This window comes from Carassius auratus, unplaced genomic scaffold (genome assembly GCF_003368295.1).
Source record: "Carassius auratus strain Wakin unplaced genomic scaffold, ASM336829v1 scaf_tig00005214, whole genome shotgun sequence".
Classification (NCBI taxonomy): Eukaryota; Metazoa; Chordata; class Actinopteri; order Cypriniformes; family Cyprinidae; genus Carassius; species Carassius auratus.
The window spans coordinates 991,269-1,013,146 of record NW_020523638.1 but is presented as its reverse complement, the minus strand read 5'-3'; the positions used below and the strand labels follow the sequence as shown (position 1 = coordinate 1,013,146).

The window sequence follows — 21,878 nt, the reverse complement described above, 5'->3', positions numbered from 1 at the left end:
AAAATGACAAAAATGTCCTTATTCCTATCGAACAATTTCATCGGGCACAAATAACTGTAAAACACATACAGTAACTGAAGCACATTCATATATTTTACAATATTTTACAATATCTTCATATAAAATGCAAGCTTACTTTCTCTCCAGTCAAACTCTGACTCTACAGGAGTAAAAACATAAAAACATAAATTAGAAGATATGACACTAATTAGCTATATTAGGTTTACTAACTATTTACAAATACATTATATATTGCTACCATATTGATTATGGGCAATTCTTAGACTTTTTTTGTTTTTATGTAAATGCTTATTTGTGCTGTTTCTACATTTAAATGACATTTGCATTTAAATTAACTTAATCTTTAAAAACACTAATGATCTAATAAAAAAAATTATGTTAAGCTTTAATCTTTTAAGTATAGTGTAGAATTGTAAGTTTGGCATCAGCAAGAGTTTTTGGTTACACTTTATTTTAAGGTGTTCATGCTTATTATACAATTAAGTATTGTATAATATTAATTAGAACATTTCCAATTAACATTCACTTACTATATGTTAGAGTTAGGTTTGATAGCTGCTTGTAATTCGGCTTAATTAACTGTTATTACTATAATTAGTACATGTGCTGAATAACAAGGAAAACCTAAATGTTACAAAACACTTCTGTTTTAAATGAGCTCTCTGTTCATCAAAGTCTCTTTGGATAAAAATGTTATTTAAATTAGGCTACTATACTATTTAAAGACCGGATACCATGTAAGATTAGCACATGACAGCCTGCTATTAACTTCTTTATCTCTATAAGCTCAGTGAGTCGGAGTCAAACATGGTGTCTATAAAAACACATTGAGCAAGCTGTGTAACACTGCATTATGTTGTTCATAATTACTCGACTACCTCAGCTGCTGTTCTGGTTAATAAACTACAAACTTCAGTGCATTAATCAAGCACAGGATTCAAGCCAAATATCCTAGAGGATTTTGTGAAGTTTTTAAGGTAAATCACTGTATGAATGTCATTTTTCCACACTTCTGCTGCTGTGTGTTCCAAACCAGCTAAAACCGGTTTCACTGTTGTTTACAATAAGAAGTTTGTGCTCTTTACATTTTTGTGAGTTTGAAATCTGTATCTTCTAGCTCACTGATGAAGGTATAAGGCACAGCGCAGTATCTTGAATCTTATCTGGTTCCACTTTCAAAGGCTCACTTGTGGACTTACTCATTGAGTTCCACATGTGTGAAAGGTTTAACAATGTTTAAGAAATGAGGAGTAACAATTCCCACCAGACTTTAGCTTGATTCTTTCTGGATCAGTGCAGAATATGACAGACAATAACGGAGAATTTCCTTACTGTTTCAGAGCGAGAGAGATAGATAGGAGAGCACATACCCTCTGGTTTCTTGTGGATTTGTCTAAACATGCTCTTATACCAGTCCTTGGGCTTATTTACGCTCTGGTGAAAGGGTTGGGAAAGACAAAAATGCATTGTTCAAAATACACACAAAGCATAACTGCACAAACTCTTTAAAAAAATACCTCTAATCAATATGTTTGTCTTGTTTACAACTAAAATGTCAGAATAAAAAGCTCAACAATTAATCTAACAAAATTCTTAAATGTCTTGTAATTATATATATATATATATATATATATATATATATATATACATTTTTATGAGTTTTTTTTTCATATAATATGTATTACATTTTATTCTTGTATTTTTTATATTTTAATATTTTACATTTTTAAGCAGTTTAATATACAAATTTAAATAAGAATGAAAAGTTGCCTTGAATTTTCTTCTAGATAAAATGCAATACATTTAATTTTATATTTATATATATATATATATATATATATATATATATATATATATATATATATATATATATATATATATATATATATATATATATATATATATATATATATATATATATATATATATATATATATACACATATTATTTCAGTTAATGTTTGTTTTTTATGGTTTTAGTTTATAGCGGTTTAGTTAACTATAATAACTCTGCTGATAACCAGCACACTGTGTATTCATAGCTAATTCACAGATAACAGGAACGTTATCCATGTATTTGATTGTGATATCCAGCTGACTGAAGGTGTGACACATGACTCCAGTGTTTGTGTGAGCCTCACAGATCGGGATGCGATCGGCATGCCTGTCTCATCTACAGGACCGATTCCAGAGAACTTGATCAAGTGCTCCTCTCGGGTGCCAGACGTCCTGGGTAAAGTGGCAGGACCTCCGCTCCGTATCACGCCATTGGATAATCCAACTGAAAGGCAGAGAGATGACAACTTTACACATGTGGAATTGCACGAAATTATAATATAATATATTAACATACAATATTTTCAATTCTAATTTCAAATGTTACGATTTATTTCCATTCAAGCACAGAAACCATTAAATATACTTATAATCACAAATAAGAAACACATATGAATTCTTATAATGTATTATAAAAAAAACGAATCAAATGTTTTATTACCATTTGTCTGAGTCGGCCCATAGTAGGATCCAAAACTGTGTGTTGTGAATCCACCTCCGTTGACCTCTGCGGCTTGCTGGAAACATTAGTGCGCAGTCAGAGACACAGTATATGAAAATCACATTTTAATAGTGAATTATAGAGAAGAAATGTTAGTTATATATTACACATACATAACATCAGTTATACTTTGTAAAAAGTGACCCTAAAACATGGCACTTGGAGGGATAGTTTGTTATCTGGTGCAAACACATTCAAAGTGTCCAAATACTTAGTTTGGGGACACTATATAATAAATAATAAGAAGAAAAATTCAAGTTGTTGTAAACAGGATCAACATACTGTATTTTAAGAGGCCCTTTGTAATTAAAGCCACAAGGGGGCAGAACAATATAAATTATGCAGCTGCACGCATTCAGTCACATCAGTGTGTAATAATGTCAGTGTTATTTTAGTAATATTTACCATAATATATTATATATAAAACATATAAAAGTTTTACATTTAATATGTTCCATTTTCATTTTCTTTTTTTCATATTGTCCTTGAAAGATGCAGAATCTGAAACATTTCGTGTTTAAATTAGATTTGGAATCCTGGATTGTTAATGTGGTTGTAGCTCTTTGAATCCCAGAGCATATGAATAATATCGACACACATGTGGAATAATGTGTTACAGCTGTGCTCTTGCCTTGTGCTGTGACGCCGCGGGGGCTGAACTGTTGTGAAACGGACTTGAGGGAGGCGTAGGAAGACCAGGAGAGATCACGACTACTTCCTGGGTCACATCCGGAGCCATGAAGTGCTGTCTGGATCCACTGCCGGGAAGAGCCTCGTCCGAGAAAATGATCCGGGAGCCATTGAGATGCTCATGCACCTCCACTCTTTTCTGAGAGAAAAAGAGAGATCTTCTAGCATTATCTAGTTTCCATCCATCCCTTCTCCATACCACTTTTTCCTCTTCAGGAATGGGGGTGTTTTGGGTCACAGGAGGGGGACATCCTGAACAACAGGGCTCACACACAGACACACACACTCACTCATACCTACAAGCAATTTATAGTGTCCTATTCACCAGTGCTGCATGCCATCTTCACCCTTTCAGATTGAAGATGTTTAACCCTCTTACATTAAAAGGACCCTTTGTGAGCTTAGTTTGAGGGACCACAACTGTAGAAACTAGGGCCCTGTTTTGGCAAGGTCCCTCAGGTGTGACTCTCAGTCAACAGGGTCATGAAGAGTTCACCAGAGCATGTTAACATTACATCTCCCTGACCTCCTTTCCTCTTCCTCTTGAGTCGAACCCCACCATCCCTCACCTTCTGCTGTCTCTGTGAACTGAACAGTGATCCCTCTCTCCATGTGAACTCTAGGGGTCATGGGAAGATCCCTGTGTTCTCACAGATGGGGAAACTGTAACTTGTTAAATCACGGAGATGCCTTTGTGAACTGGGGAACAGGGACTGGGGCTTTTTCATGGATATCCAAGTCTAGTCCATAAATAGCTGTGTCTTTCTCTCCTCCTATCATTGTGTAAGGGGCTATTTCTTTCTGTGGAGCCAGGGCGTCTTTTGAGGTGATGCTAAATGGCCCAGGAGCTGCCAAGGTAAGTGCAAGTGCAAAGTACTTCACAATAACACGGGTTTAGAGGTTTGAGAAACACAGAGAGCATGTTTTAAACGTCATGAGATGCTTTGAGAGTTTGTTTTACCTGAGACTGCATGTCATCTGCGGGGATCCTGGTCAGTAATCACTCGGATCTCAGACTCACTGCCTGGAAGAAACAGCAGTCAAAATACCGTCACTTCCTGACAATGCAGAACCCATGAAGGCACTTTAAATGCTAAATCATGAGGACTTTTGAAATCTTACTTTATTGTTTATTTCTATTTGATTAAAATCTGAAACCGACAACAGTATTTGATTATAAATGTTCATATACTTGAATCACTAGCACTCTTGCCAACAATCCTCAATGGAAAGTAGCTAAATCCTGGTTGGAAAGTTGCTAGATGACATCATGTGATAATAAGCACATTCATGATGTCACTGAATCACATTTCCATTCTGTCTCGAGCCCTTTAAACAGCACATCTGTTTGCTTCTCTTCTCCTCTCTGTGTTCACATGTATTACAGCCAAATTCATAATAAAGCTGTTCTCGTTTACATGTTTGTTTCATTTATTAATTACGCATCTTTTTCTGTTGAAGGAATAATCAATACCAAGCCCATTTTCTGTTCTCATCACAGATGTGAATCATCAGTGTTCAATCAAGATGCAATCCATCTGTTAAATCTTAATGAACTAAACAGCGCTTTATTCTGAACCACAGAACTCACAGGACTAAACATGTGAATGTATTAAGAAGCTCTTTGTGTGTATATGTGCATAATATATATATACAGTATATGTATATACATACAGTATATACATACAAAAATAATTTTTGTAAATAGGTGATTGCTTTTTTTAAATAAAAACAACATTCTTTTGTGAAATGTTAATTTTGTCAATCATAAAATAATACTGAATGTAATTGGCCAACTGTGGTTGTTTTTCCTCATCGCAGTGATGTTAGACTTTGAACCAATTTTTTTTTTAAGCAAAACTGTTTCAAATATAAGAATATTTTTCTATAGCTCTACAAAAGAAAAAAAAAAACGGTGAGCTGTCCAACGTGAAATGTTTCATACTGTATGACTTTAGCTTTCCATTTGACCACAGTGTTTCCCGCTCAGAGCGAAACCGTGAAGCAATCGCTCCTAGAGCTGTGTTTTCCATGTGAGATGATTAACTATGAACCAGAGACCATAATAATATCCGTCAGTTTGATAAATGCTGTATCCTCTGCTTTTCACACGGGGGATTATTATATGTTGGGTTATTCTCTTCTCTCATTCTCTCATTCTCCAGATGACTCACCAGTCTTGAATGAGCTCCATTACATAACAGAAAACAACAACTGAGCGTGTGTTTATGTATGTGTGCTTCAAAATGATCTCTCAGTACGTGAGGGTCCCACGGGGGGTGGGCGGTGGTATGTGCATGAGTGGTGCTGTTTATTAACATACAGTACATGGATTTACATGCACTGTATCAATTAGTGAGGGTGAACTCACTGACAGAAGTGAAATATGACTCAGCTTTAGAGGAATAGTTCATTTATTCACTCTCATGTCAATTTAAACCTACAGAGAACCTAAAGAGACATAGTGATTTTAAAAAGAGATATATGAGATTGGAGAAAAAAAAGTTATATTGCACTTCTTTTGCAAAATAGTGTGCTCCTCCAAGAAACTTTGGGTTCTGAGTCCCAAAAAAAAAAAAAAAAAAAAAAAAAAAAAAAAAAAAAAACCTGCACTGACTTGCATTTTGCAATTTCTCGCAAAAAAAATAAAAAAATCTATTCCACCATGAAAAATATCAGAAATTTGACAATGATTAAAAGCTGACTTGTTCATGCACTTTTGAATGCTAAATTAGCATTTAATGTCTTTAAATTTATTTCACATATAACCTAATGCTGTTTTTGATATTTACAAATGTTTTATTGTATTTTTTGATATTTACAAATGTTTGGGAAAAAAATAACTTTTTAAGCACTTTTAAGCACTTCACAAACTTTTAATGTTAAAATATTTTTATCACTGTTTGTAAAGATCATACATTTGGTCTGCATTTGTCTGCTATTTACACATCTTAACCAAATCAACACACTGTAAAAAATAAGTGTAACTTTAACTGTAAAATTTTGTAAAAACGCTACGGAAAAAAACTGATAATAGGTTAACAGTAAGTTCCCGTACTATATACAGGGAAAAACTGTAAAAGATCTAACAAAGCATTTAATGTAAATTTACAGTAAAATTCTGTTAATTATACAGCTTTTAGAAGTAAAAAAAGAACAAATCAATGTATAATTTACAGTCTAAAACTGTAAACTGATATTCCCAGAATTCCCTGCGTGACACTCCACGTTTGAAAGTATTTTGTTTAAATAATCATGTTTTTAAATAGTTCTTGTTATCAGTTATGTACATTTGAGCTTTATGTTACATCTTCTGTTGCTTAATGAAAGTTTTTTGCATTATTTAAGTATCACGTGTGTTACCATGATGGTGTTTTGTGTTTCCATAAATGTGCACCGTCTATATGTTAATATATACTTCTGCTTGTGGTGAAGCTACTTGTGATGAGCTTTGATACTTCATGTGGCTTTCTCTTATACAGTACCATCTTTATTATTATGGTGGTTGTCAGTATTTTCAAGGTACAAAACAGATTTAATTTTGTGTGTTGTTGAATTTACTGGTTTATATTCACATTTTCTTGTTTGTAAATTACAGCTTTATATTGTAAAATTAACAGTTTTTGACGTAAATGTGTTTACAGTTTTCTGTATTTTTACAAAATTATTCTGGCAACCACAGCTGCCAAAAAGTTTTTGTAAAAACAACAAGAAATTTTTTACAGTGCATTTATTAATTATTTTTTTAATGTTTTTGCAGTACCCAATCTAAAGTTGAGACTTTCACCATTTCTAAATATTTATAAACGTTTATTAATCATAAGTAACTTTATGAGCAGTCATCTGAAAAAAAAGTGTCCCGAATGACCTGACTTCACCCTACTTACACATCTTTACAAATCATTTATTGATCATTTGTTCATTTTTCTGCAGTATCCAATCTAAAGTTGAGACCATTCATCATCTGTAAATGTTTAGAATCATTTAGTATGTATTTGACATGTCAAAATGTTACAAACAAATCATTCATGTTCATTCTATTCAGCAGTCAATTTAATTCAGTTTGTAAAACGGTAAAGATTTCAGTACTTTGAATCAAACACTAAAGCCATTCATTCGTTCACTTTACAATGACGAAACACACGCACAACCTTTAGCCTATTTTTGCATGCATAAATATGAAAAGCTTTTGTTGTAGACTGGCATGCTTTGTGAAGTCATATATCAAGAGTTCTTTAGTCAAAATAAGAGAAAGACCCATAATACTCGAAAGCCAGTTCGGAAATGGTACAACTGAGAGTGAAGGAGTGTTGATTTACTGCACTGTATGTCTCGACATGTATAAAGGAAACAAAGAGAGTGGTGTGTGTGTGTAATTATACATGTGTACAAACCTGTCAGTGGACATCCTGCACCATTCAAAACTAGGGATGGGTCACAGTGGCCATTTTTGTTATTATTTTTAATTCAGACAGTTTGCACTCTAAAACTCTACTATTCAAACATTTATTTTTGCATTAAATTAATGTACGTTTATTGTTTATTTTAAATATTTAAATTTAAATGTATGTACTGTATTATTGTCCATTTTTATAATTTGAATGCATCCTTGCTGAACTAAAGTCAAACTATCTTACGGACTCATTCTTTTGAATTGTAGATTTATTGGTCTGTGATGCAAAGCTGAGTTTCCCAGTCTTCAATGTCACATGATCTTTCAGAAATCATTTTAATATGCTGATTTGAAGCACAAGAAACATTTCACATTTTTATCAGTGTTGGATTCAGATTTGCTGCTTAATATTGTTGTGGAAACCATGATGAAAAATAATTCAGGATTCACTGATGATTTCCCAGGTTGAGAACCACTGGTCCAGTTGTTTTTGGACACAAGAACATTTCTAATCTACGTTCCCCCTGAGAAAAACATCTGATTAGGTTCAGGTCAATAAAAAAACTTCTAATTATACAGGGTTTCCTAAAGACTAATTAATCCACTGACTTACTGTCTTAAAAGATGGCATTCTGAAACAACAAATCTCTAAATCAAAACATTTATGCCTTGACGTGCGAGTGAAGAGATTGTAGACTGGACGGCAATGTTGTTGGCTCCTTAGACCATTATTATCTAAATGAGCAGTGTGAAAGAGAGAGAGAGAGAGAGAGAGAGAGAGAGAGAGAGAGAGAGAGAGCACAGCACCCGACAGCATTCTCTCAGGAATAGAGAAGACTCCTGAAACACAGCCTAATACGGTCGCGTCTCTCTCAGAGATCGGATGGTGAAATATGCTCGGATTCCTCCTCAGAACACATTCATCATTACTGCTGTTTGTTTTGAGCGCTCCAAGCAATTTTTGCAGATTACAAAACTCAAAAATGTTGCATTCTTCTGACAGCAGGATAGCAGACCTGATTTGCACTCCGTTTTTGTCTGGGACACACAGTACTGTGTTCGATGGTGTTTACATCCTAAAATTGCATCAGAAGCTCTATAGGATAACACCTACAGTACTACATCAGGGTCTTCAGTGTCACATGATCCTTCAGAAATCAGTCTGATATGCTGATTTGCTGCTCAAGAAACCATGCATATCAATGCATATTTGTATACAATACACAATTCTGGAATGTATTTGCCTGAAGAGCCGGTATGAACTGAGAAAGGGGGAGGTAATGGGATGATGTGGATGAGTGGGATGAGGAATGTCCCTGCGGAGGACCCTGTAAACTTGGCAGTGATATCCGACAGGTCACTGGCATGCACAAGATGGGACAGCTGGCCTGTCCTGCAATATCTGAGAACGTCTTTGAACCTCCATTATTGCGCCATGTCTTTGTCACCTGCAGAGAATTTACTGTGGAAGATCTACTCAAAGTTCGGGCATTCAAAGTCTAAAAAAACCTTTATCCATTAAAGATAAACAGACATAATCGTCCACTAAGTCAGGAAAGGGCCATCAAATCACAATACACAGTAAAGTGGATCTCAGTGCTACATAAACACTATTCCATTCTGCCTTCCAGGAAAACTATACATCAGCCAATCAGAATGGAGCTTCTGATTTCAGAAAGCCTGTACTGTGCAAGACTCTTTGAACAGTGTGTGAATGTCTATTTATAGGCATAGTTCACCCAAAAAAGACAATTCTGTCATGATTTACTCACCCTTATATCATTCCAAACCAGTACGACTAACTTTTTGAATACAAAAGATGTGATTTTATTCATTTATTTATTTATTTATTTTGTCCAGCAAATAAAATTCAGTGGGTTCAGTTATGTTTTAGAACCTCATTGTTTAAACAGCTGCAACATTCTAAATATCGTCTTTTGTGTTCTTCAGAAGCAAGAACAAATTTGGTACAACTTGAAGGGAATTAAATACGTCTTTTAGGCTGCAACTACACATAAGTAGACCAAAGCTTTGCTCTCAGGCTAAACTTTGGCATGCTTCATAGGAAAAGCGCAATCTAAAATGTTAAAGCACTGTTACTCTGCTCTGCATCTAGTTCTTATCTGCATTTCACCTGGTTTTATAAGAACAGGCATGCAGGAAATCTGTAAGATGTAAATGCAAAAACATTAACATTTAATCAGGGTTCTGCTTTTTATAAGCCGCTAAGAGTTCCGGCACCAACATTATAAAGCATTACGGCCTTTAGCTCCAAGCAGAGAACACGCATACCATCTGTGAGGAGTAAACCGTTTGATTAGGACACAAACTCTGCTTAATGAATGTCTGGTAGACTGCAGGGGTCGGTAAGTTAATTACTGCAGTCGAATCGCTAGCACATGTCCATGATAAATCTAGCTCTAGTGATGCCTTATTCAGGCTTGTGTTGCTTTAGTCAGATTGTTTTTAATAGTTAGTTTCATCAAAAACTTGTGCTGCTAAACCCACAGCCTGCAATAGCCCTGAAATGTTATGATTCATCTATGTTGTGTAATAACAACAAATCTGGGTTCATTCTGACCCATGACGAGCTCTGACACAACAGCATCCATTCACATCCTCCTCTGACTTCTGCTAACTTGCGATTGTTACCTAAAAGAGCTATTTCTACTTGACTGAACCCATAAAATGTAGTTTTGTTGGCATCAATAAATGTATTTAGGTTGATTCAGTGATATTTCTGATTTAGCTGTTACAATTTTTTTCCAGTGCATACTCCCAATGACACCATCGCTGAAACGTTTCCTGTGTCACATCCACTGATGTTTCCATCTGCTGTCAGCTGGTTTTATTTTAGAGATAACAATTTAACAACCCAATCACAATATTATGTCTTTCTTTTATGGCCTTTCTTTTTTTTTAAATAGCACTGCAAACTATCCACATGCTCATAATCCAAGACTTGTAGAAAAGTGAAATCATATTTTCCACAATAAACTATACAGAGATAGTTCACACAGAAACAAAGGTTATCTCATGTTGTCACCCGCATGCCAAAAAGTGGGCCCTATCTTGCACCCAGCGCAATTGACTTTGTACACCGACGCATGTGTCATTCCTATTTTGCACCTGCGCAAAGCGCGCTTTTCCCTCCACAGAAGCACGTCGCTAAACTAGTGAATGAACTTGCGCTCCCTGGGCGGTTCAGCGCAAAAAAGGAGGCGTGTTCCGGCGCAAACAATCCCTGGTGCTATTTTGCTGTTCCATTAAACAATTGCGCCACTGACCAGAAAAAACCTAGTCTAAAGTCAGTGGCGCGTTGCGCGTTGTTCATTATGCTATTTTAAGGGCGCATGCTTGACCATAATGTATAGCGTGCACAACGCGCATACACTTTGCTCATGTAATCTACACAGATGCAACAGTTATTTTTGCAAATCATAAATTGTTACACTAAAAAAATATTAACACATGAGATGACGGAAATCATTGTGGTGTGCCACGAAGATGTGAAAAAATAGGCATAAATCTAGCTTACAAATTATTCAGGCTAATTATTCTCCCATCCCCATACAACACAACTTCTCTGTCTTTCACTGCTCTTACAAGAACATCAGTCTCCTCGGCTGTGAACCGCCATAATGTAAATACGCCATAATAATAGCAATCCATAATGGAACTTGCGCACCTGCTTTTAAAGGGAATGTTGGATGACGCTCTGATTGGTTTATTTCACGATACGCCCAAACCACACCTATGAATAATGAAGCTACTTCAGACCAACCCACTTTAGATTTGCGCCGGGCGCAAGAGCCATTTATCCCGCCGGGAAAATAGCAACAGCGCCGAGACCCGCCCACAAACTTACTTGCGCTTCGCGCTTTAACACTTGCGTTTCAGATCGTTAAAATAGGGCCCAGTGACTTTTTGATGATTATCCTTGTCTTTTTTTTCAGTATTTTAAAAGTGATGAGAATGGGGGCTGTCAAGCTCCAAAATGACCATAGCATATCCATAAAAGTAGTTCATATGGCTCACGCACTATATATAAGGTTTACTGGTGGAATATGATTCTATCACAAGTTCAAGTCATTCTTTTGAGTTGGATCTTTTCATTGTTAACAGCTCACTGAGGACAAGATTATCAATGCATAACACATAAAACGATAGTTTGACTTGGAATAGAGTGCATGAGTTATATGGACCACATTTATGATGCTTTCATGGTGCTCGGAAGCTTCAGACCCCATTAATTGTAACTGCATGTTGAAGTATATTCTCCTTTTGTGTCTCATGAAAGAAACCAATACTTTAGGTTTGGAACAACATGAGGACGAGTAAATGATGACATTTCTGGTTGAACCAATTCTTTTAGGGCACCGTCAGCAGTTCTGTAGCCTCTGGCATGAGTGATTGACCTGTGAAACATTAGTGAATGAGCTCCACCTGTCCACTCAGCAGATCCAGTGACTTCAGAACGGAAAGAGTGCACTACAACTCAAACAAATGAGAACAGCTCTTTCATAACACTGAGTCACATGTTTTATGCTGGGTTTTATAAGTTAATAGAGATGCTCTTTGGCCACAATTTTAGCTGTAAGTGTTTAAAGGTGCCATCTGTAATGTTTGGCAAAAAAAATCAAGTCATACTCCACATTCCATAACAGATGGGGGCAGTATGCCTCAATAAAGTGAATTGGTCTACTCTAGAGTAACAAACGAGAAACGGCACAGTCTCTATGCTCCGCCCCTACTTTCACAACAACACTACAGCCATAGCTGAAGCCTAACTGTGCGTTCACACCGCCGGCGTCTAGAGCGTCAAAAATCGTTCTTGCCGCTCTGCTCACGACGATAGATTGAATGCTTATTTTGTATTTAAAGCGGCCGCAAAGCAAACAAGCTTGTTGATCTCGTGCAGACTAACCACAAGGAGTTATAACCTCATTAAATATTGTTGTGGACGAAATATTAGGATCCTTTACTTAAAATGAACAATCTCAGACACCTTGGTCCACGTATCACTTTTAATTTATTTTTTATGTCCCTGTAGGCAAACAGGGACACATCATACATTAATACAAACGCTAAACAGCAATAATCAACCTGTTCTTTATTCTGCTTGAGAACTAATGTGCCAACTCTCAAGCATTCACCGTGAGACACACGCAGTTGACTCTTTTCACACTCTTTCATGCCACACATCAATTTTTTCACGCACAGAAAAACCACGAAGCAAAGAGGACACGGAGACCAACAGACTAGACAGAGCAGGTTAGTTATGATAATAGGGCTGTGCAAAAAATCGAATGCGATTTTCATGCACCTCTCATCAGTAAAGACGCTCCTGTAGTTAGAAGTATATCTCCAGCATGTGCATTCAGATCAGGGTTGCCAGGTTTTCACAACAAATCCTGCCCAGTTGCTTCTTAAAACTAAGTTAGTCCAAAACTAGCCCAATCGCGTTTCCGGGAGGTTTCCCGATAAAAATTGCTTCCCGGGGTTAAAATATAAATTTTTGGGAAGGGTTTCCCTGGTAAAATTAGCATTTTAGGGGCTAAATATCACGTTATTGGTATTGGGATTGCTTCAAACCGGGGACATGAAAAACAACCGCAGACTTGGCAACACTGGTTCAGGTGGAGCGGCAGTAACTGCACAGAGCCTTAGTCTACTGACAACTAACACAAAATCGTTTTCAAAATCGACAAAGAATCGCCTGCGATTTTAACATCGATGTTGTGTAGATTGTCAGTGAATTACGGCTCTGTGTAGTAAATGCCAACCAGTGTTGCCAAGTCTGTGGAGGTTGTTTTTCATGTCCCCATGACCCCAATACAAATAACGTGATATTTAGCCCCTAAAATGCGAATTATACCAAGGCAACCCTGCTAAAAAACCTATATTTTAACCCCGGGAAGCAATGTTTTATCGGGGAACCTTCTGGAAGCGGGATTGGGCTAGTTTTGAGAAGCAACTGGGCAGAATTTGTTGTGAAAAGCTGGCAATCCTGATCTGAACACACGTACTGGAGATATACTCCTAATTACAGGAGCGTCTTTACTGATGAGATGTAAATGAGTAAAGACATGCACAGCCCTATATAATAAAATGGGTAAAGTTAAGTTATAGCTAGCTAATTATCAAACGCAGCTACGGTTAGCCATCACTAACATTAGCACGTTTATCGAACAGCCTTCGATACATTTCTATGGTATAACTTCCCGAAAACAAATACACAAACATATAAAACAAACTTCTAGCGAAATACTAACAGCATCTAACTTGCAAGTTCGGAGTCGAGCCTCATGTCTTTCAGGTCAATCAGTTGTCTCCAGCGATTAAAAGCAGTGCCGATGTTTACTCTGGTATTCTTATCGGATTTGATTTGTGTTTCCGAGCGCGGTTGTTTCCCTGTAGCGGGTGTTGGTCTCTTTTCAAGGGCTTCAGCTATCCTTCCGCTCTATTCCCTGAACTGAAAGTAGTGGGCTGTACTTTCCAAACGATTGACATCAGGTTCAAGTACACGTCCACAAGCCCTGCGAGTTATTCGTGTATTCGTTGCAGGTTGGCTGGTGGTTATGTTGCCCGCATACCGCCTGCCACGGCCGAAACTGGTATTACAACACCTGCCGGGCCGGGGCTAGTAATGCTAATGCTAATTAAGGTTGATATCTCTGCAGCACTATAACTTGACATTTTTTTAATGACATCATCGCCTTTATTTCTTCTCATTCTTTTGATGCGTGTAGGTCATGTTATGGATATTTTTACCTCAATTTCTGCATATGGCACCTTTAAATATGCCAATTTATTTGTTATCAAGACATCATGAGTTTTTGGGCAGTGTGAACTGAATATACTGTAGGATACACATCATTCCTCAAAGATAATGACTGCTAGAGCAACGATGCTTGTGACAGCTGTGAAGTGACAGTTTGTTTTAGCACACACATGAACACATACACATGACTGCATTCGATAAGATAAAGACAATCTGTTATTAGTTTATAGTCACCAAGGCCTGCGTGTTTCAAACTATTTGTTTCAACTCATCTACGAACAAGAGAATACTTGATAGGTTAGCAAAGACCCTGATCCTGATTATTAATGATATCTATTTACAGTATATATATACTGTTGCACAATATTTTAGAACTTTATTTCAAATTATAAACGTATATTTAAAAAAAAGTACATTAAAATAATATAATATTAATGTCTAAAAGTCACATTATACTTAATTGCACTGTAATAATTAGCAAAAAAATCTTTGCATAATTTTGCTTGTTAAGCCATCTTAAAATCTCTTGAGGATGTTTAGATATATTTCACTGGGGAAATACTGATTAAGAATATTATTATTTTCAGTAAAGCATGTTGAGCAAGCAAGCCACGGCATTATTATCAGGGAAGGAGTGGAATGGTGATTCATTTGTCTTGTTGACAGCGGTTTGGATCGTGACATCATTGTCCAAAGATCAAAGGTCAAAAGAGGCACAGGTCAGTTTGAGGCTAAACGGTTCTTCTTTTCAGGATGGGTTCAACTACGCACAGAGTTTTTATCAATAGCCACAATAGTTGAGCCGAAGACAGAACTGTACTGTCAAGATTTCATTGTTCCTGTGTCAAAATCCACAGACAATAATAGTCAAATTTGGCCAGATGACCTCTATAACAATAGCAAATTCATTCTTCAGTGTGAGAAACCCTTCAATGAATCAGATGAGATACAAGTGAGGGAAAAACACACGGAAATGAATAAACAGATTTGATTCATGAATCTGCTGTGACTATGACACTCAAAAGATCCAGATAGGATTCCTGAAATCTTACTCTTCATTTGGTCATATTTTCACCTCAATACCCAGGTGATGGTGACTATGGCCAAACAATCACCATTCTTTATTGTTTTTATGGGAAAGTGAGGGATCACACTGAATTTGCAGACATGTATAACCTCTTTGGAGTCTTTAAAAGTGTCCGTTCAATTATTAACAGACTCAATGAAGCCATGTATAGGCCATGTGTCTCAAACTCAACACATGTTTTACCATATTGGTGAATCCCAACTGTCCAGTAAGAGCATTTGCACACTATTCCCCAGCGAGACGACTGTCCTGCAACTCCATTTATTTTCACAAAGGCATTTGGAAAATGTCCTGAGCGTGGGCAGTTTTCTTGTTGCTCTGGAGAAGATGACCACTCCATCATGTAGTTTACATAAATATATCAGCAGATAGGGTAAGTATACTTTTTAAGATAAGTAATTAACTGTGCCTCCTTCAGTGTATATGTTTACACAAATTCACATCCTTTATATAATCAGTATTTTGAACACATGGCCCCAAAAACTATTTGGACACTTAACACAAACTTAAATAGATATCAATGTCTTTGCATTTTATAGGAAAAACATTAGGACAGAAGGTTAAAAGCCATTTGCAGATGATATTTTGTTTGATATTTTATCTGCAACAAATTAAATTCAACACCCTAAGTTGTTTTGGTGAATGAACAATGTATTCAATTGAATTACATATTAATTAAAATATATTTTTTTACTGTATGTCATAAAGGAAAATGTGAATATTTTGCATTAATCCTCATACATAGCAAATCTCTCCATTGTCTGATAACATCTGAACGAATCACATTCATCTTTTGCCATTTTGTTTTTCAAATAAAGGTAAATGGCTGAGAAACCTTTCTGTTTCTGTGCTGTTAAAGCATTAAAAATATAAAAACAAAAGAGATAAAAGCGAGTAGATAGACTAAGTATAAGTTCAGACTGAGCCAAAAGATTTGAAATCATGTCTAGTTAGCATCACTTACTCGAGGGCCACACTGTATGGTTTTTACAGTCCTTTAACATTTTTGCTTGTCTAACTAGATGATGTGATCCCAGTGAGATCTTGGGTAAAAACAGTCACACACTGTGTGACATCAACCACTGATGAAAACAGCAGCATGAAAACATAGCATCCAAGTCTTTGGTCCCAATTGTCTATTGAATTTTTCTAATCATGCATGCACACTCATGCAGCTTCCAAGTGTGCCTTGACCTTTTTTGCACTAATTAGTTTGTCTACAAGATGGAAACACTGGCCCAGCTTTTTGTTTCACACTTAAAAAAAGAAACAGATGATACAGAACAACCAACCCGATCTCACGGCAATTCGTACATTTTTCACAAGGTGGCTTATTCGCACAAATTCGTACGACCACACTCGTACAAATCCATACGATTGTTGGCAAATCGTACGTATTTTACAATTTGCACAATTCGTATGAATTTGTACAAATCACCTACACCTAACCCCGCCCCTAAACCTAACCGTCACTGGGGTCCTATAAAATCGTACGAATAAGTCACCTCGTAAAATACGTACGAATTGGTCGTGAGATAGCGTTGGAACAACTGCTACAACAAACTACTGGAGACGCAACAACAACAGATTGACGAGTGTTTGTTTGAGGAGATTTAAAGAGATTTCATCAGTCATAACTTCTAGAGAGAAATAGCACAGACACTGGTCAGAAATGTATCTTTCTAGCGCATTTGTCAAGCTCCTGTGTTCATGCATGCTATCAAATTATAGTTTGTAAGGCAAAGCATTCATCTACACGCATTCACTAGCATTTGCATCAAAATTGAAGTATATAAACAAAGTATCATATGATATATGCATGAAAATAATGAAAAATACTTGCAAAAATAATGTTGTTTTTTTTTTTACTGGTTTCCTGAACACCCCCCACTACCATTGGTTGAACAAATAGGTAGCCCCGCCCCTAACTCAATTCATTGGCTGAGCTGAGATAATCCACACCACAGATGGAGGACAAACACCTGTGCATCAAACGCTAAGGTGATTTTTTGAGAAAGATTTCTTAAACTCCAATTTACAGTGGAATCTGGCTTTCTTATAGTTGTCTCTGCATGTTATAGTGGAATAAGAGAATGTATTTTTAAATTAAAAATAACAAAAACAGCAAAGCAAAGTTCAATAATTCCTTCGAAATCCCTGTCATCTGTTCCACTGCTAACTTCTCTCATCTCTCCCTCTCTCTTTCACATGTCTGTTGAGCTCAGCCTTTTGATGAATGCTAGCGGTCCCCATACAAGGCTCTGCTGTGCATCTGTTTACAATTTCCCATTATTACATGATACACACATCAGCAGCAGGTCCATCTGATCACCATGTATGGTCGTCCATCGCTCAGAGGGTATGGATCCCACAAACAATTTGATATCCATGAGCCAAAATATGCTCCTCTACATATACCCTCAAAAATCAACAACACTCTACAAAGCGTGGAGGTATTGAAACACCTGTATGAACCTATTAAAGAGGATTTTAATCAGCAAGACATCTCTGTGTAAAGAAAATGACCTTTTTGTACCCTTATGTATATGCATTGTAGATAAGAAGCTGGAAAATGCACCATACCATGAGGGTCCCCATAATATGTCATGCTTATGTAATGGGCACTAAAGCACTCAAGCACACACGTACCATGTGAGATGTTCTCAGAGAGATCAGTGTGTGCTGCTGAGGTCTTTCTGATGGTCCTGACAGGAGAGCCTTTGGTCTGTCACACACTGACCTCCTCCATGCTTTTGTCACTGAAACACACACTATTGGAGCTGACAATGAAGTCTGCTCTCATTTGCCTTACAACGGTGGGAAACACCCAGACAGACGTGTAAAAATGCAAGTCATATTCAATGAGATTAAGCTGTCTGTCATTGCCTAGAAGAGCACTCTGGGAAAACCACTAACTCTAAACCTAATTAGCATTAGCTATGGGAATATGTGAGCAGTTTGACCTCTTATTATACCAAATAGTCTTAATATTAGCTTGCTATCTTGATATCATATCATATTTCATAAATCTATGGGACACAAAGTATATTGGTACCATAATATCAGTTATGTTATGTTATGTACGTTTTTTTCTAGTTTATCAGTATCGGCCGATATTGGATGTTGTTTCCTGTTCTGACTCACAACCTGTAAGTATGTTTTCATATTTAAACAATTTGTCTGGTTGCACTGGGACACATGGCATCACAATATGTTAAGGGGAGTAACATTTCCATTACACGCCTGAGGCATTCGGGCCAATCACAATCCACTGGACAGCTGGCCAATCACAGCACACCTCGCTTTTCAGAATGATGAGCTTTGTAAAAATCAACGCGTTTCAGAAAGTAGGGGTATAGAGGAGCAACAATAATGTACATTATGTGGAAAATATATATATATTTTTTCTTAAACAGCATAAACACATTGCATTAGTGAAGAAAAAATTAGGGTGTGGACTCTGCATCGGATGTGACTTTGCAGTCAATTGTAAGGAAAGGGGCGGCTTATGCAGACTACATTATTAAAGAAGAAAAGTTTGTTGTTACACTGGAAGATCCAGTTATGAAATTTTGATTTGAATTCATAAATGTTTTAAAAAAGTAATTAAACATGCATAGATTAATCTTTCATGATAAGATGAATTTACAGTGAATTTCCTTTTCATGACACTTTAAGGTTGATTTTTAAAATACATCTCAGAATGATAATGCAGTTTTTAAAGTGTACATTATAAGAATGTAATTCCTTTTATTTTAATACTTTATTTTTCAAAATAGTATAGTCTATATTTTATAAGCTCCCCTTTTAGCCCTCCTTATTGATACATCCCTAGTCAACATCACTTAAAAGGCCTAAAATGTAATGCCTTAAATCATAAAGTAACACCCTCTGTACATGAATGAAATGAATTTGAGGTCAGACTATAATAATCAAATGTCAAACAAAACTCATCACTCTAAACAGGTACATTTAGTACAGGCAAAACAACATCCAGCTGTTTCAATGAAGTCCTGACACTCAAAACCAAATTACCTTTAATGTAAACATAGAAATAAGAAAGCAGAACACCACATGGGACTCCAGATTTTGGCTTTTCTGCAGTGTTTATGCTCTTTCCCGCTGCTTTGAAAACTCCCCAAATCCCACCAAAGACCCTTAATCCTTCAAAGAGAGTTAAGAATCAGCTTCAGACGGACTGTGGGCTACCGCTTTAACACAACCCTGCCAAACTAAATAACTGCATGAATAAATGAGTCGGTTTACGTGAACATTTGACTGTTTTACAGTAATAGTCTCTCAGATGGGGAAAAAAATCAACTCACCGGTTTGTGTGGTGTGTGACAGCGCAGCCACGCACAGATTTCCCAAGACAACACACACAATTCCCAAAGTGCTCCTTGGTCTGCTTTGTATAAAACAACCTTTCAGGTCTAGCCTGTTCTTTCTGTACTTTCTTCCCTCTCTCTATCTGCTTTCAGTCAGTTTTTTCTCTCTACACTGGTTTTAGCTCCCGTCTGCTTCACCTCTGTTAAGTCCCCCTCACTTACTGACAGACACATGCACTCTCTCTATCTCTCTCTCTCTCTCTCTCTCACTCGCTCCCTCTCTCTCTCTCTCTTACTCGCTCCACCACTGCAGGACTTCCTGCTTGACAAGGGTTGCTATGGTGAGGTACAGACTGTGTGCAGACTGTCACTTTTGGCTGCCTTAACTAAAGGGCATTTGAAAAGGCAGTCAGCCTTTTGTGCCCATAAGGTGATATTTCACAGCACAGGGTTAACGGCTGACGAATTCAAAGACTAAACCTCATCTACCTCCTGACGTCCCTCCTCTCATTTCACTCTGTCCTCCATGAGTTCCCACCCCACTGTTTTTCTACGAGCCACTGCTTATGCGTGTCTGGCTTTACATGGGCAAGCAGAGAAGGACTGAACGTGACTTTAGGCTTGAGAACTTCTTTAACAACAAATCACTGACTAATAAACAGAGGACTTGAATTGAGAAAGGTCCTATTCTGAGATCTGTCAAGAAAGTGTAAGATTTAAAGCAGGGGTCTCAAACTACTGGCCCTTGAGATTTCACAAAGCCCCTGAAGTGTTTATCCTTAAAGGGACAGATCACCCAAAAAATGAAATTTCTGCAATCATTTACTTGCCTATGTATAATTAATAAATATATACTGTTAATTGAAAAAAGGTACCATAAAGCTTAAATTCCGTGATTTTTAGGGTATTTTCATATATTCATATATATATATTTAGCATTGCTTTAGCAGCACAAAAGGTTGTTGGTTCAATTCCCAGGGGAGCACGTTAGAAAAAAAAAATTGTATAGCCTGAATGCACTCACCTAGGCTACATTTATTTGACCAAAAATACAGTAAAATCAGTAAAACTGTGAAATATTATTACAATTTAAAATAAGTGAAAATATATGTGAAAATATTGTAAACTGTAATTTATTCCAGTGATGCAAAGCTGTATTTTCTCCAGTCTTCAGTGTCACATGATCTTTCAGAAATCGTTCTCATATTCTGATTCTGATTTACTGCTCAGGAAAAAACTATTATTATTATCAAGTGTTGAAACAGAAATTAGATTCTTTGCTGAATAAAAGGCTATAAAAATACATCTATGTCTATTTGAAGTAGAAATATTTTGTGACAATGTCAAAGTATTTACTGTGACTTAAAAAAAAAATAACCTTCCCTGCTGAATGCTAAAAATAATTCGTTATTTAAAAATATATCAAAAATAATTGTATAAAATAATCATTTTATGTGATGATTATATATAATGCATGAATATACCTTGCAGATAAGTCAGCTTTGATAAACCACTATCTACAAAAGTTTAGAATGCAAACGATTCTAACATAAACATAGCAATAAAATCATTTCAAAACAGATAAAATCATGTTGTTGCTCATAATCAAAATTTTACAGCTGTTAACCTTATCGATTTGGAATTGACTACATCCAAATGTTACGTCCTTTCATGTCTTATGAACTGTGCTAAAGGTTGTGATTATGGATGATCATTATACAGTGCAAAGTACTGATGCTCTGATTTACAAGACTTAAGTTTTATGTAAGCTACAATTTGGCATGATCAACCAGAAATAACAATGAGACGATAAACTATGCTATTCATTTTGAGCTGATGTTATGATTTATGAACTCTTTTTGTCACAGTTCATGAGTATACCTGTGTTTGTGTGTGTGTGTGTGTGTGTGTGTGTTGGTGTGTCTGCAATGAAGCATTTTTGCCAAACAGCAAACAGACTATTGCAAAACAGAGGAGAGGAGAAAATATATTTACAGCTTGATGTGAAAGCATGATGTG

At 36.5% G+C, this 21,878-nt stretch overlaps 1 protein-coding gene across 4 annotated transcripts in view; it reads right to left on the bottom strand.

Annotated features, from left to right (window-relative positions):
* Positions 1–21,878, bottom strand: part of LOC113070717 (vinexin-like) — a 41,326-nt gene that overhangs the window by 14,630 nt on the left and 4,818 nt on the right. For 2 of the 4 annotated variants that reach the window (XM_026244123.1, XM_026244124.1), the window contains exons 2-7: positions 4,229–4,291; positions 3,209–3,406; positions 2,518–2,593; positions 2,162–2,301; positions 1,392–1,455; positions 137–160 (exon numbers count right to left, since the gene is read on the bottom strand). In XM_026244123.1, the coding sequence (XP_026099908.1) occupies positions 137–160; positions 1,392–1,455; positions 2,162–2,301; positions 2,518–2,593; positions 3,209–3,406; positions 4,229–4,240 (514 nt within the window). In that variant the 5' untranslated portion in view covers positions 4,241–4,291. Of the gene's footprint in view, positions 1–136; positions 161–1,391; positions 1,456–2,161; positions 2,302–2,517; positions 2,594–3,208; positions 3,407–4,228; positions 4,292–19,856; positions 20,379–21,878 lie in introns of those variants that run through there. The other 2 variants (XM_026244125.1, XM_026244122.1) reach the window with 2 other exon arrangements.